This window comes from Chrysochloris asiatica, unplaced genomic scaffold (assembly GCF_000296735.1).
Source record: "Chrysochloris asiatica unplaced genomic scaffold, ChrAsi1.0 scaffold00078, whole genome shotgun sequence".
NCBI classification, from domain to species: Eukaryota; Metazoa; Chordata; class Mammalia; order Afrosoricida; family Chrysochloridae; genus Chrysochloris; species Chrysochloris asiatica.
In genome coordinates, this window is record NW_006408596.1 from 10,849,458 (window position 1) to 10,860,998 (window position 11,541).

The 11,541-nt window shown below is 43.8% G+C and overlaps 1 protein-coding gene across 3 annotated transcripts in view; it reads left to right on the top strand.

Moving 5' to 3' along the window:
• Window positions 1–11,541, top strand: part of FBXO21 (F-box protein 21) — a 56,798-nt gene that overhangs the window by 21,960 nt on the left and 23,297 nt on the right. For all 3 annotated transcript variants that reach the window (XM_006865467.1, XM_006865468.1, XM_006865469.1), the window contains 4 exons: window positions 2,287–2,408; window positions 5,065–5,211; window positions 5,562–5,698; window positions 9,980–10,116. In XM_006865467.1, coding sequence (XP_006865529.1) covers window positions 2,287–2,408; window positions 5,065–5,211; window positions 5,562–5,698; window positions 9,980–10,116 — 543 coding nt within the window. The remainder of the gene's footprint in view (window positions 1–2,286; window positions 2,409–5,064; window positions 5,212–5,561; window positions 5,699–9,979; window positions 10,117–11,541) is intronic.

The window sequence follows — 11,541 nt, forward strand, 5'->3', positions numbered from 1 at the left end:
TTTTTAATGACCTTTCTTCCTATATGATGTTCTTGATGTCATCTTACAACTCCTCTGGTGTTCAGTCTTTAGTGTGTAATGCATAAAAATGTTATTGAGACAGTCACTAAATTCAGGAGGGATGTACTCAAGGTCATGTTTGGATCATGTGGACTTGTTTCAATTTTCTTCAGCTTCAGCCTGAACTTGCATGTGAGCAGTTGATGGTCCATTCCACAGTCTCCCCCTGGCCTTGTGTTAGCTGATGATACGGAGCTTTTCCACTGTCTCTCCCCACTCACTCTCACTACTATCTTGTCAGTTCTAACTGTTGGCAACCCTGTATAAGGTTCCAGAGCTGTCGGTGTTAGCAGCTTCATCTTTCTCCTGCAGAGCAGCTGGTGATTAGCAGTTCAGTGCTTATCCTACAGCACTACCCGAGGGCTCTTCCCACAGATCTAGTCATTTTGATTCCTGTGTACTGTCTGGTGAGGTCACAGTTTATGTTGTTGAAAAAAGGTATTTTCAGTGAATAAGTTATAGATCTTGCAAGAGTCTGTTGTGTAATTCCAGCATCATATCTATCACTGTGACTCTATTTTCCAACTACCAGTCCTTCTTCTCTGTTTTCAACTTTCACATTCCAACCACCACTGATTATCAATGCATCTTGATTGCATGTTTAATCAATTTCATACTGAAAAATTTAGTAGAATTCTTCAATTTTTTCATCATTGACTTTAGTGGTGGTGGTGGCTGTTAGGTGCTGCTGAGTCAGTTCCTACCCATAGCGACCCTGTATAGGGTTTCTGAGGAGCATCTGGGAGCTTGAAACGCCGACCTTGTGATTTCAGCTGATTTTGCAGTCCAGTGAATTCACTCACAGCACTATACCAGGATTCTTTAGTGGTTGGTTCTTAATATTAAATAGTAGTTTTATTAAATCATCTTATTTTTAGGTGTGTGAATATTACCGTATCACAGACAGCATTATGCTTCAAGATAGGTCTTGAAATGCTTTCTGACAATAAATGTGATGTCACTCCTCTTCAATTTTTACTTCTGGCATGGTAAACCATATGATTGTTTCATAATGGCCAGTACTTGTTAATTGCAGCTCACTTTTTGTTGTTGCTGGTTAGTGCCATTGAGTCAGTTCTGACGCATAGCAACCCTGTATAGGGTTTCCAAGGAATGACTGCTGGACTTGAACTGCTAATCTTGCTGTTCAAACTGACCTTGCAGCCCAGTGCTTATCCTGCTGTGCCACACCAGGACTCTTTAGTTCACTAATGCCTAGGATATTGATCTTTATGCTTTCCATTTTTTACAACTTCCAATTTTTTTAGATTCATACTTTGTACATTCCATATTCTTATTATTAATAGATGTTTACAGCTATTTCTCCTCATTTTGAGTTATGTTACGTCCGCAAATGAAGGCTCCAAAAGATTTGTTCCATCAATGTTATTAAGGTCAGCTTTACTTTGAGGAGTCAGCGCTTCCCCAGCTGTATTTTGAGTGCCTTCCAACCTGAGGAATTCCTTTCCAGCGTTGTACCAGACAGTATTCTGCTGCTTGCTGTTGATATAGTTTTCAGTGGGTAACGTTTTCGAAGTGGTATGCCACTGCAGAGGTTTCAGGCAGGTAAATCTCAAGCCAGATACAGACATACCTAGGCGATGTTGAGGGTTTGGTTTTGCACGCCCTCAGTAAAGTATCGCAGTGAATAAAGTCAGACAGACAAATACTTTTTTGTTTCCCAGTACATATAAAAAGTACATTTACACTATACTGTTAAGTGTGCAATAGCATTATGAAAATGTTTGCAATAGTGTGACAATTATCAAAGTGACAGACACTAAAAAAACACATACTGTTGGAAAAATGGCGCCAGGACTCTTGCTTGATGAAGGGTTGTCACGAAACTTCAAGTTGTTTAAAAATATCCAGATTTCCAGAGTTCAGTGAAGTGAAAAGTAATGAAACCTGGCTAAATCCTAACTTGTGATTGTTGGTTTCACACATGGTACTGTATGACCAGGTACCAGTACTGCTTCTCCTGAAATAGTCTCTCTTCAGGGCACTGCTGCAGTGTAGAGTCTCCGAGGAACCGCCAACCTTGCATCAGGTCCTTCTTTCCAGCTCATGGAACAACCCTGTGTAGGGTCTGTAAGGAGCAGCTGGTGGTTTTGAACCACTGACCTTGCAGTTAGCAGTTCAGTGCTTATTTTATGAAAAGGTGTTAAAAACTTTCTTAATCTTTTAGCTTGACTTGATTTTTTAATGTTTGTTTTTCTTTTGTAGGAAAGCTTTGACCTGGAAATACTATGCAAAGAAAATTCTTTATTACCTACGACAACAGAAAATATTAAATAACCTCAAGGCTTTTCTTCAGCAGCCTGATGATTATGAATCATATCTTGAAGGTGAGTCTATTCCCAGACACAAAAACAACGCTGTGTTCTTAAGTACCTGAGCCGTCTTTTCAAAGACACTGTCCCAGTGGAAAGCAAGGAGGCATAAAAACTGTGCTGCATGGGCTTCTGAGAGTTGAATTAAGATACAGTCAAGAATCTTTATTTTTGTTTTTACTAGTTGTTGATTTGGCTTCAACTCAAGGCAATGTTATATGTAGCCAGAAGAAAGCGTCCAGTCCCATGCCATCTTGCTCACCGTTGGCGCTTCTGGGCCTCGTTGCTGCCGAGTTGGTGTGTCTCTCCATCTCATTGGGGTTTAGACAGCATTTTCTAAAGATCTTTTTATTAGTTCAGAGTATGAGAGTGATATTTCAGCTAATGAGGTTAAATCCTTGTTTTTCTGTTGAAGTCATTTCCAAGCCAGAAAGAAATGTGACCAGTTCTGTCTCCATGTGACCTTGAGCAAATCTCTTAGCCTTTTTTGGCTCGTATTTAATGGGGACCGAATGTTCTTGTGCCTCAGTGTGTATGCTCATAATAAGACGTGAGTAGGAACAAGTTGAGTAGATGAATCGATAGGTAAGATAAAGGCAATAATTTTTAGTTCCTGCTAAGTGCAATAGGAACAAAATGTGACTTTTTTTGTCATTAACTATTTTTGACTCCAAGAATGTTACACAGCCGTCCCATAACTTGCTAGGGCAGAAGGTCTGCCCCTTCCAGGCACTGTCCTTCCCTCTCCTGGTGTTGCTCATGGTCACTCTGCATTCTGTTTCTGTACTTGCCCCACCTGTCTCCACTTCTCCCGGCAGTGGCTTTCTCAGGAAATACACACACGAGGGTCCGTTCCGTGTGAAGCCAGGTTTCCCACCACTCCCTGTGAAACTTGCAGGGTGGCCAATTCAGTTCCTATACTCACCAAATCTCTGCCTTCTTTTCTGAATCCTAGTGTGATGATGTAGGATAAGCCTTCTTTTCAGCGCCCCCATAATCTGGTCTTGCCCCCAACTGCAAGCGTCTCCACTTTAAAACCAGAACTCAGACCCACTGCTTTTGAGTCTGTTGCGATTCAGTGACTTTATAGGATTTCCAAGGCCATAATGGAGTTGCAGGATAAAGCACTGAAAGTCAGTTTGAACCACAAGGTTGGCAGTTCAGACTCAAGCCTCTCCTTAGAAACCCTATACAGGGTCAGTTCCGACTCACTGGCAGTTACCAACAGCAATCTTTATGAAAGCAGTCTGCCACAACATTTTCCTTAGGAGCAACTGGTGGGTTCAAAGTGTGGGTCCTTTTGATTAACAGCTAAGCACTTAACCACTGCGCCATCAGGGCCCCTCCCTCTCCCAGTACTCTCCAAATCATTCAGTTTGCCCTAGACAGGCCTCCAGCCTCACAGGTGCCCTCAAGTATCCCTGGCTCACACCCTCACCTCCTCACCCTCCAGAGTTGGTAGCAAGGTCTCAGCTCTTGAGTTAAGTTTCACTGACAGCTCCAGGTGTCCTCAGAGCCACTAGCCGAGCACTTCTCAGTCACCTCTCTGTGGACTCTGGGGAATGTCCTCATCATCAGTCTTCCCCTTGGATCTAGGAGGTTCTCAGCACAGGGACAGACCCACTCTTCTTTCTTGGTGGAATGAAGTCCCTTTGATCTCCTCTATATGGAGACTGACTTAAGATCCAAGCTCATCCTGTAGACTGCTTCCTGCCTCATCAGCATCATAGCGGTCAGGATGTATGACAGGCACACAGGACAATTACATCAGAGTCAAAAAAGAAAGGTCATTACATAATACTCAGCCCGGACACACTAGCGCATATTTTGGGGGGTGGTTGGTAGAGGGACACAGTTTAACACCAGAGGTTGACTCCTGGGCTCTCTTGAACCCAAGTTTCCCCGTTACCAGTTCCACCCATTACTGTGCAGTCGATTCCAGTTCATGGCAACCCTGTGTGTATCAAAGCAAAACTGTGCTCCATAGGGTTCCACGTGACTTACTGACCTCTTAACTCAGAGTTTGTTTTTTTAAACCGTCTGCCCACAAGTCTCTTGTTTAAAATTAGGCAAGACGTGAAAAGTAGTGGTTTCATTAGAAAAGGCCTCCTTGTGCTTCATCCATCTCTTTAGCTGCAGTTTCCTGTTCATTTACTTAAAGTGTAGGGTTATGTCTTAAATCCAATTACTGTCTCACCCTTAGATGTGTAATTTGTTAAAATGACCTGCCTCATCAATGCGTGATTTCAACTACATAAACTTGAAATCGTGTGCTATACCATTTAGTTTTTGGAAATAACTCAGCTTTGAGCTGAAAGAATTATGAGGAGAGGGACATAGCTTGAAAAGATCTCCTTTCTAGCATTTGTTTCTCTTTGTAACAGAATGTGACTATGCCACGGATCATGAGGGCTTCTGAGTCCATGACTTTTGAGAGAGGTTTTCATTTATTTAAAAAAAAAGAAAGAAAAGAAAATGTAAAGTAGAAGCTCCTTTATTGAGAAAATTATTATGGTTCCTTTGCAGGGAGTTCTGGCATCCCGAGTAGGAGACTTCCCCAGTGGAATGGTAGAAAGAGCCGTGGCCCAGAATGTCTAGAGCAGAGAGATAGACTGCTAAGAGCCAAGAACAAATATTTATTCCATGCTTCCTGTTGTGTGTTCTTTTTCAGGTGCTGTGTATATTGACCAGTACTGCAACCCTCTCTCCGACATCAGCCTCAAAGACATCCAGGCCCAGATTGACAGCATTGTAGAGCTCGTTTGCAAAACCCTGCGGAGCATAAACAGTCGCCATCCCAGTTTGGCCTTCAAGGCAGGTGTGGAATGACTTAAGGATCCAGCTGTATTTGAAAAAGAATTGGTCAATTTGGAAAATTCTGTGGTGACATTCCTATTCTGTCATGTAAAAGTGGTTAGTGATAACAGTCTCTTCCCTAGATAATACGAAGGGCTTCAGAAAGTTCCTGGGAAAGTGGAGTTAAAAGACGATGAAATTTTACCTGGAACCTTTTGGAGCCCCTTCATACATACAAAAGACAGGTCCTCTTGTAGTCACCAGGGTAGCCCCCTTGGCTGATGTGGGTCAGAACTGCCAGTATGTGCATGTCGTGAGCTGGGCGTGGCTCCACCGTGTACCTCTGTCCTCAAGAGTAGACCTCTGTTTCAGGCGGATTCTCCCTGATCACGGAGATAGAACTGCAGAGCCAAGTGTTGGATGCCATCAACTACGTCCTTTACGATCAGCTCAAGTTCAAGGGGAATCGAATGGATTACTACAATGCCCTCAACTTATACATGCACCAGGTAATTATCCTGAGGCTGAGAGAAGAGATCATCCAAGAAAGGGACCTTCATAGGTAACGAACGGGCAGTGCAGAGGACAGTTCTCTCCCAGTTAGATTGCTCTGGCCCAGGAGCAAGCCGCAGAGCGTAGGATAGCCTCTGGCTTGTTGACCTAAAGCACCCCCCAAACAAAAACGACTCAGATTGCCTTTTGTTGTGCAGACTCACTGGTGGTGCTGTGGGTTAAGCACTGAGCTATTTGCCACAAGATCAGCAGTTCACATCTACAGAGAAAGGTAACAATGTGTCAGTCTTGTCAGCCTGCTGCTATAAAGATACACAACCTTGGAAACCCTATGGAACAGTTCAGCTCTTCCCTGTGAGCTCGTTGTGAGTCCAAATTGATTTGAAGGCAGGTCCTTTGTGGTAAAGTCTAACCCTTTAATTGCTAAACACATTGCTACTTAATACTATTGGATGAATCCATGAAACCTGTGAGAGCCGGAATGTCACAGGATAGCCTTGTTTTTCCAGGTGTGGAAACTTTTCTGCCTTTGACTCTGCAGCCCTGCCACATTTCTATCATTATTAAAGGAAATAGTCATGTTTTCTTCTCTGACGGGTTTCTGCATTAAGTCTGGCTTTGGCAGGTTTTACATCTCTATTTTTAAGCTTCTCTCTCTGATGAATGTATATTTCTTGAGGGCAAGTTCTGTGTCTTTTTCACTTGCATGTCCTTCGGCAGTCATTTCTGTCTCCATTTTGAGCATGTTGTTGAGGATTCTCTGAGCAAGATCCCTTGAGCTAAGACATTTCTCTGATCCAGTTTTGTCGGTTTCTATCTTGTGGGCTTCAAACTGAGGCAAGGCAGGATTGTTCGCTGGCTGTGTTGCCCAGCTCTGGCTGGTGTACTGGTCTTCCTGAGACACTTTTCATTTGCTGCTTGTTATACTTCATGTTTGCTCTGAGGCTGTAGTGTATACTCTGTCTTCCTAGAAGTGACCCTTGCTTTCTGAACGAGTTGCTGTCAGGTTGGCGCCAGCTCACAGCAATCCCACGTGTGGAGCCTGCACCACAGCGCTTTCCATAGCCTAGTTTCTCAGAAGTACATCACCACACATTTCTTCTGAGGAACCTCTGGGTAGATTCAAACCTCCAACTTTTGGGTTCACAGCCTCGTACGTTAGCCATTTACACCACCCAGAGACTGAACCCATACCCACTACTGTTGAGTCAATTCTGACTCAGAGCAACCCCTAGGACAGAGTAGAGCTGTCCCATAGGTTCCTGTTACGGGAGCCAACAGTCACATCTTTCTCCTGCCAGGGTCTGAAGGGGGACCTAAATCTGTAAAGACCAGAGAGTAACTTTCAGCTTTGCAGGTCATGCAGTCTACATTGTAACTACGCGTTTCTGCCTTTGCTGTGTGACAGAGGCCACTGACAATACCCAAGCAAATGAGCTTGACTGCCCCAATAACACTACAGCCTTTCAGGAGCCTTTGTTTATCAGACAGAATAGCACAAGGGGAAGCTAGGCTTTCTCAACATAACCTCCATCTAAGTCTATACGCTTCTGAAATCCACGGGTCCATCCCTAACCCTTCCTCAGAGAACTCTGTGCTCTTCAGAACATCCTCAAAGGACCCAATCGTGTTTCTTTGAAAAAAATTTTTTTTTTTCTTTTCAGTTTGGGGAACAAAAAAAGAAGTCTGCAGGGGCAAGGTCAGGGCTGTAGGGTGGATAGGGTAAGGTTCCCAACATGCCTATAGGACAGCCCTACTACCCTCCAAAGAATGAGCAGGTGTATTGTCACTGTCTTAAACTGGGTTCTCGAAAACCGTGGTAAGTCTGCTCTAACAGGCCAGTTTCCCAAAGTCTTTAGATTCCTTCTTCTACAGAAGGCCATGACAGGTCTGGTACATCACCTTGATGTACTGCAGGCCACTGTGCAATCTGTGCTTCAGTGAACCGACCACATAAACCTATTAGGTCCTCTCCTAAACTCTCGAGCTGAAACACCAGATGAAAAATCTTTGCTAGTGGACCCATGTCATTAAACACAGACTGATCCAACATTGTGTTCCTCACACCATCATCCCACACCTTAAATAGCCATTCTCACATGTATTCTCCTGGGGTCTGTTTATACATATCAGAAGAGTCAAGCGATTCATTCAGAGTGTAGCTTACTTCTTCTGGGTCACCTTTTGGGGCTCATTGGGACTTAAGTTTGATTATAGATCTGGGAGCAGTCATTGGTGGAGTTGTTTCCTAGGAGCATTCAGCACTATCTTGCACGACGCCTACCTTCGATGATGCCTCAGGAAGTCCCTCAGGCCCATCTCTGCAGCCATAGTTGAGTTCATCTCATCAAGAGTGGACAGAGGAGATGTTTTTACTAATTATGGAATAATCTCTTCAGATGGGTGGGGTGGGGCTGTTAGCAAGAGAGACTCAATGGAATCTACAGTCTCTGTGTCCCCAGTTTCTTGATTATCTGTCCAAACGTATCCACCCCGAATTTCAGGATCCTATTTCTTCCCAATCAGTGCCTTCACTTTAGCTTTGGACACCACTCCTTGTTGGGAGTTAAGCAGGCTTTGTAATTCAGCCTCTTTTACAATCAGACTCTGAGTCTGGTTTTCGGCAGTATCAGGCTTTCTTTCAGGGCACAAGTGGAAACCTTGAGGTCTTTTCTGTGGCACTTAAGCTATAACAGTTTAGTCCTAAGCGTATCTCTGTCATTTACCACTTGGTTGTTGTAAGGAGGACCAACCAACCAGCTTCTCTATACTTCTCATCCTGACAGACTGCAGAAAAGTATTGTATGCATGACCACCCAGACCTTGACTGCTCCCCAGTACTACATGATCTAGTAGCAGTGATATTTTAGGTGTTAATATTGCCACCTCACGCCACGGGATAGCAGCACCCTCACTCTCTTTACTAATGGAGGTGGTTCCCAGTGCCTTTAATTTTAGTCAGACTTGAGAAACAATTTAAAAATTCATCCTTGTGATGTTGTTTCTCTAGAACCACTCTTGGTACCACATGTCTTAGGCTGGGCTCTCTAGAAAAATAAAACCAGTGTTTTTGTATATATAAAAGAGAAGTTTATATCAAGGAAATGGCTCAGGACTGTAGAGATTAGGAGAGTCCTAAGTGCATGCTAGGCAAACCAAGATACCAGGTGGGCCCAGAAGGCAGGAATCCCAAGTCAGGGCACAGAGCTGGACCTCGGCGCTGGAGCAGGGTTGGTGACAGGGTGACAGGCGACCACCTGGGCAGGTGTGCTGCAGTACTGGAGGCATGGAGTACACAAGCCGGGGCAACAGGCACAGGTGTGCAGGACCCTCCAGTGGGCATCCATCCAGTATTCCAGGCACCCTCAACAGATATGCCCAGCAGGCCAATGTGCAGTAGAACAGGCCACTGGCTCAGGTTCAAAGAACCAGAGGTTGGAAGATGACCCAGATATGACATCCAGACCCATCAGAGAAGAGTTCGAGACTTTCCTGCATGTCCTTTCTACTGGGAGCAGGCTACATCCCCAAGGAAATATCCTTTCAATTGACTGACTGCTCATAGCCAATCATCATAGAGTTAACTGCCCAACAATTAGTAATCTGGGCTGGATCAAGTTGACTCAGAACCTGACTATCACAGTCATGATGGAAAAAAATATCTGGGTGCAACTTCCCTGACCTTTGTCTAACCAGTGCAGTCTTCAGTTTTCTTGATAGTTCTTAGTAATAAATCCCCTGTGTCCTTTGAGAAACTCTATCATGATTATCCCTTTGATGTCCCAAAAGCCAGTCCAATCTGACCTTTGCCTTGAATTGAACTGGCTCAGCAAGCCCTCTTGGAAGCCGCTGTTATAATTGGACCTTTTTTGAAGATACCCTAAGGAGACTAAGACACAAGTGTGTTACTGAGAGTTGTCTGCAGCCCTCCCCTGATCGCAGAGACCTATTTAAACATGTGTCTCACCAGCTGCTCTTGGGAAACCCAATACAGAGTCGCTATGGGTTGGAATCAACTTGACAGCACTCAGCAACATGTATGAACTGGAACTCTAATAGCATTACTATTTTATTTTCCCCATATATATAGATACTGTGGGGCGGGGAAGGTGGAGGTAAAAGGCTGTTTACAAAGACTGATCCAAGTCAGGTGTTAGGCTGAGGAAGTTTCCAAGCTGAGCATGGTTGTTCCTGATACAACACAGGTTCCTGGTAGGTCCATCTGTTGGAAGTCAGTAGTTTATCTCTTACACCAACATCCCTTTTTCCTCCTTTAGGTTTTGATCCGCAGAACCGGGATCCCGATCAGCATGTCTCTTCTGTATTTGACAATTGCCCGGCAGTTGGGAGTCCCCCTGGAACCTGTCAACTTCCCCAGTCACTTCTTGTTAAGATGGTGCCAAGGTGCAGAAGGGTAAGTACATTGTGGTTGGCCCATTATGCTTAGAGGTGTCATCAAGTCAGTACTGACTCATAGAGACTCTGTGCACAATAGAACAAAAACACTGCCCAGTCCTGGGCTAACTTCACAGTTGCTACTACACTGGAGCTACTTTGCCAGTCCATGTCGCTGGGGGTCTTCCTCTTTTTCTCTGTCCCTCCACCTTACCAAACATGATTTCCTTCTCACTCACTCGTCCCTCCTGACAATATGTCCAAAGTATGAAAGAAAGTCTGGCCATCCTGAAATTCAAGGAGCACTCTAGCCAGAGTACTTCTTCCAACACAGATTTGTTTATTCTTTTGGCAGCCCAAGGTATTTCCGTATTGTCCTCCAACACCATAACTCAAATGCATTAGTTCTTCTACGATCGTCCTTATTCACTGTCCAAATTACGCATGTATATGAGGTTATTGAAAATACCATGGCTTGTGTCATGTGTACCTTAGTCCTCAAGCTGACATCTTTGCTCTTCAACACTTTAAAAAGGTCTTGTGCAGCAGATTTGCCTAATGCAATAATGTCGTTGGATTTCTTGGCTGCTGCTTCCATGAGTGTTAATGGTTGATCCAAGAAAATGAAGTCTTTGACAACTTCAGTCTTTTCTCCATTGATAAGAATGCTATTTACTGGTCCAGTGGTGAGGATTTTTGTTTTCTTTACATTGAGATACAATCCATACTAAAGGCTATGGCCTTTGATCTTCAGTAATTATTTAAAGTTGTCTTCACTTTCAGCAAGCAAGGTTATATCATCTACATATCGCAGGTTGTTAATGATTCTTCCTCCAATCTTGATGCCACATTTTTCTCCATATAACCCAGCTTCTCAAATTATTTGCATACAGGTGGAATAAGAATTGGCCAACAACAAGGCACTGGGAGTTGATGGACTACAAATTGAAGTCATTCAACAAAGTGAGGCAGTACTGGAGGCACTCACTCATCTATACCAAGAATACAACCCTGTCGCACACCTTTCCTAATTTTAAACCATTCAGTGTTCCCCTGTTCTGTTCGAACAGCTGCCTCTTGGTCTATGTACAGGTTCCTCTTTGAGCACAATTAAGTGTTCCAGAATACTTACACTTCGCAGTGTTGTTCATAGCTTGTCATGATCCACACAATCAAAAGCCTTTGCGAAGTCAAAAAGCACAGATAATCAACTTTCTGATATTCTCTGCTTCAGCCAAGTCCATGTGACGACAGCAGTGATATCCCTCATTCCACGTCCTCTTCTGAATCCGGCTTGAACCTCTAGAAGTTCTCTGTCAATGTATGCTTGCTGACATTTCTGTGTTACTTTTAGTAAAACTTCACTCGCATGGGATACCAAAGATATTATTATATGGTTTCCGCATTCCATTGGGTCACCTTTCTTTGAAATGGGCACAAATAC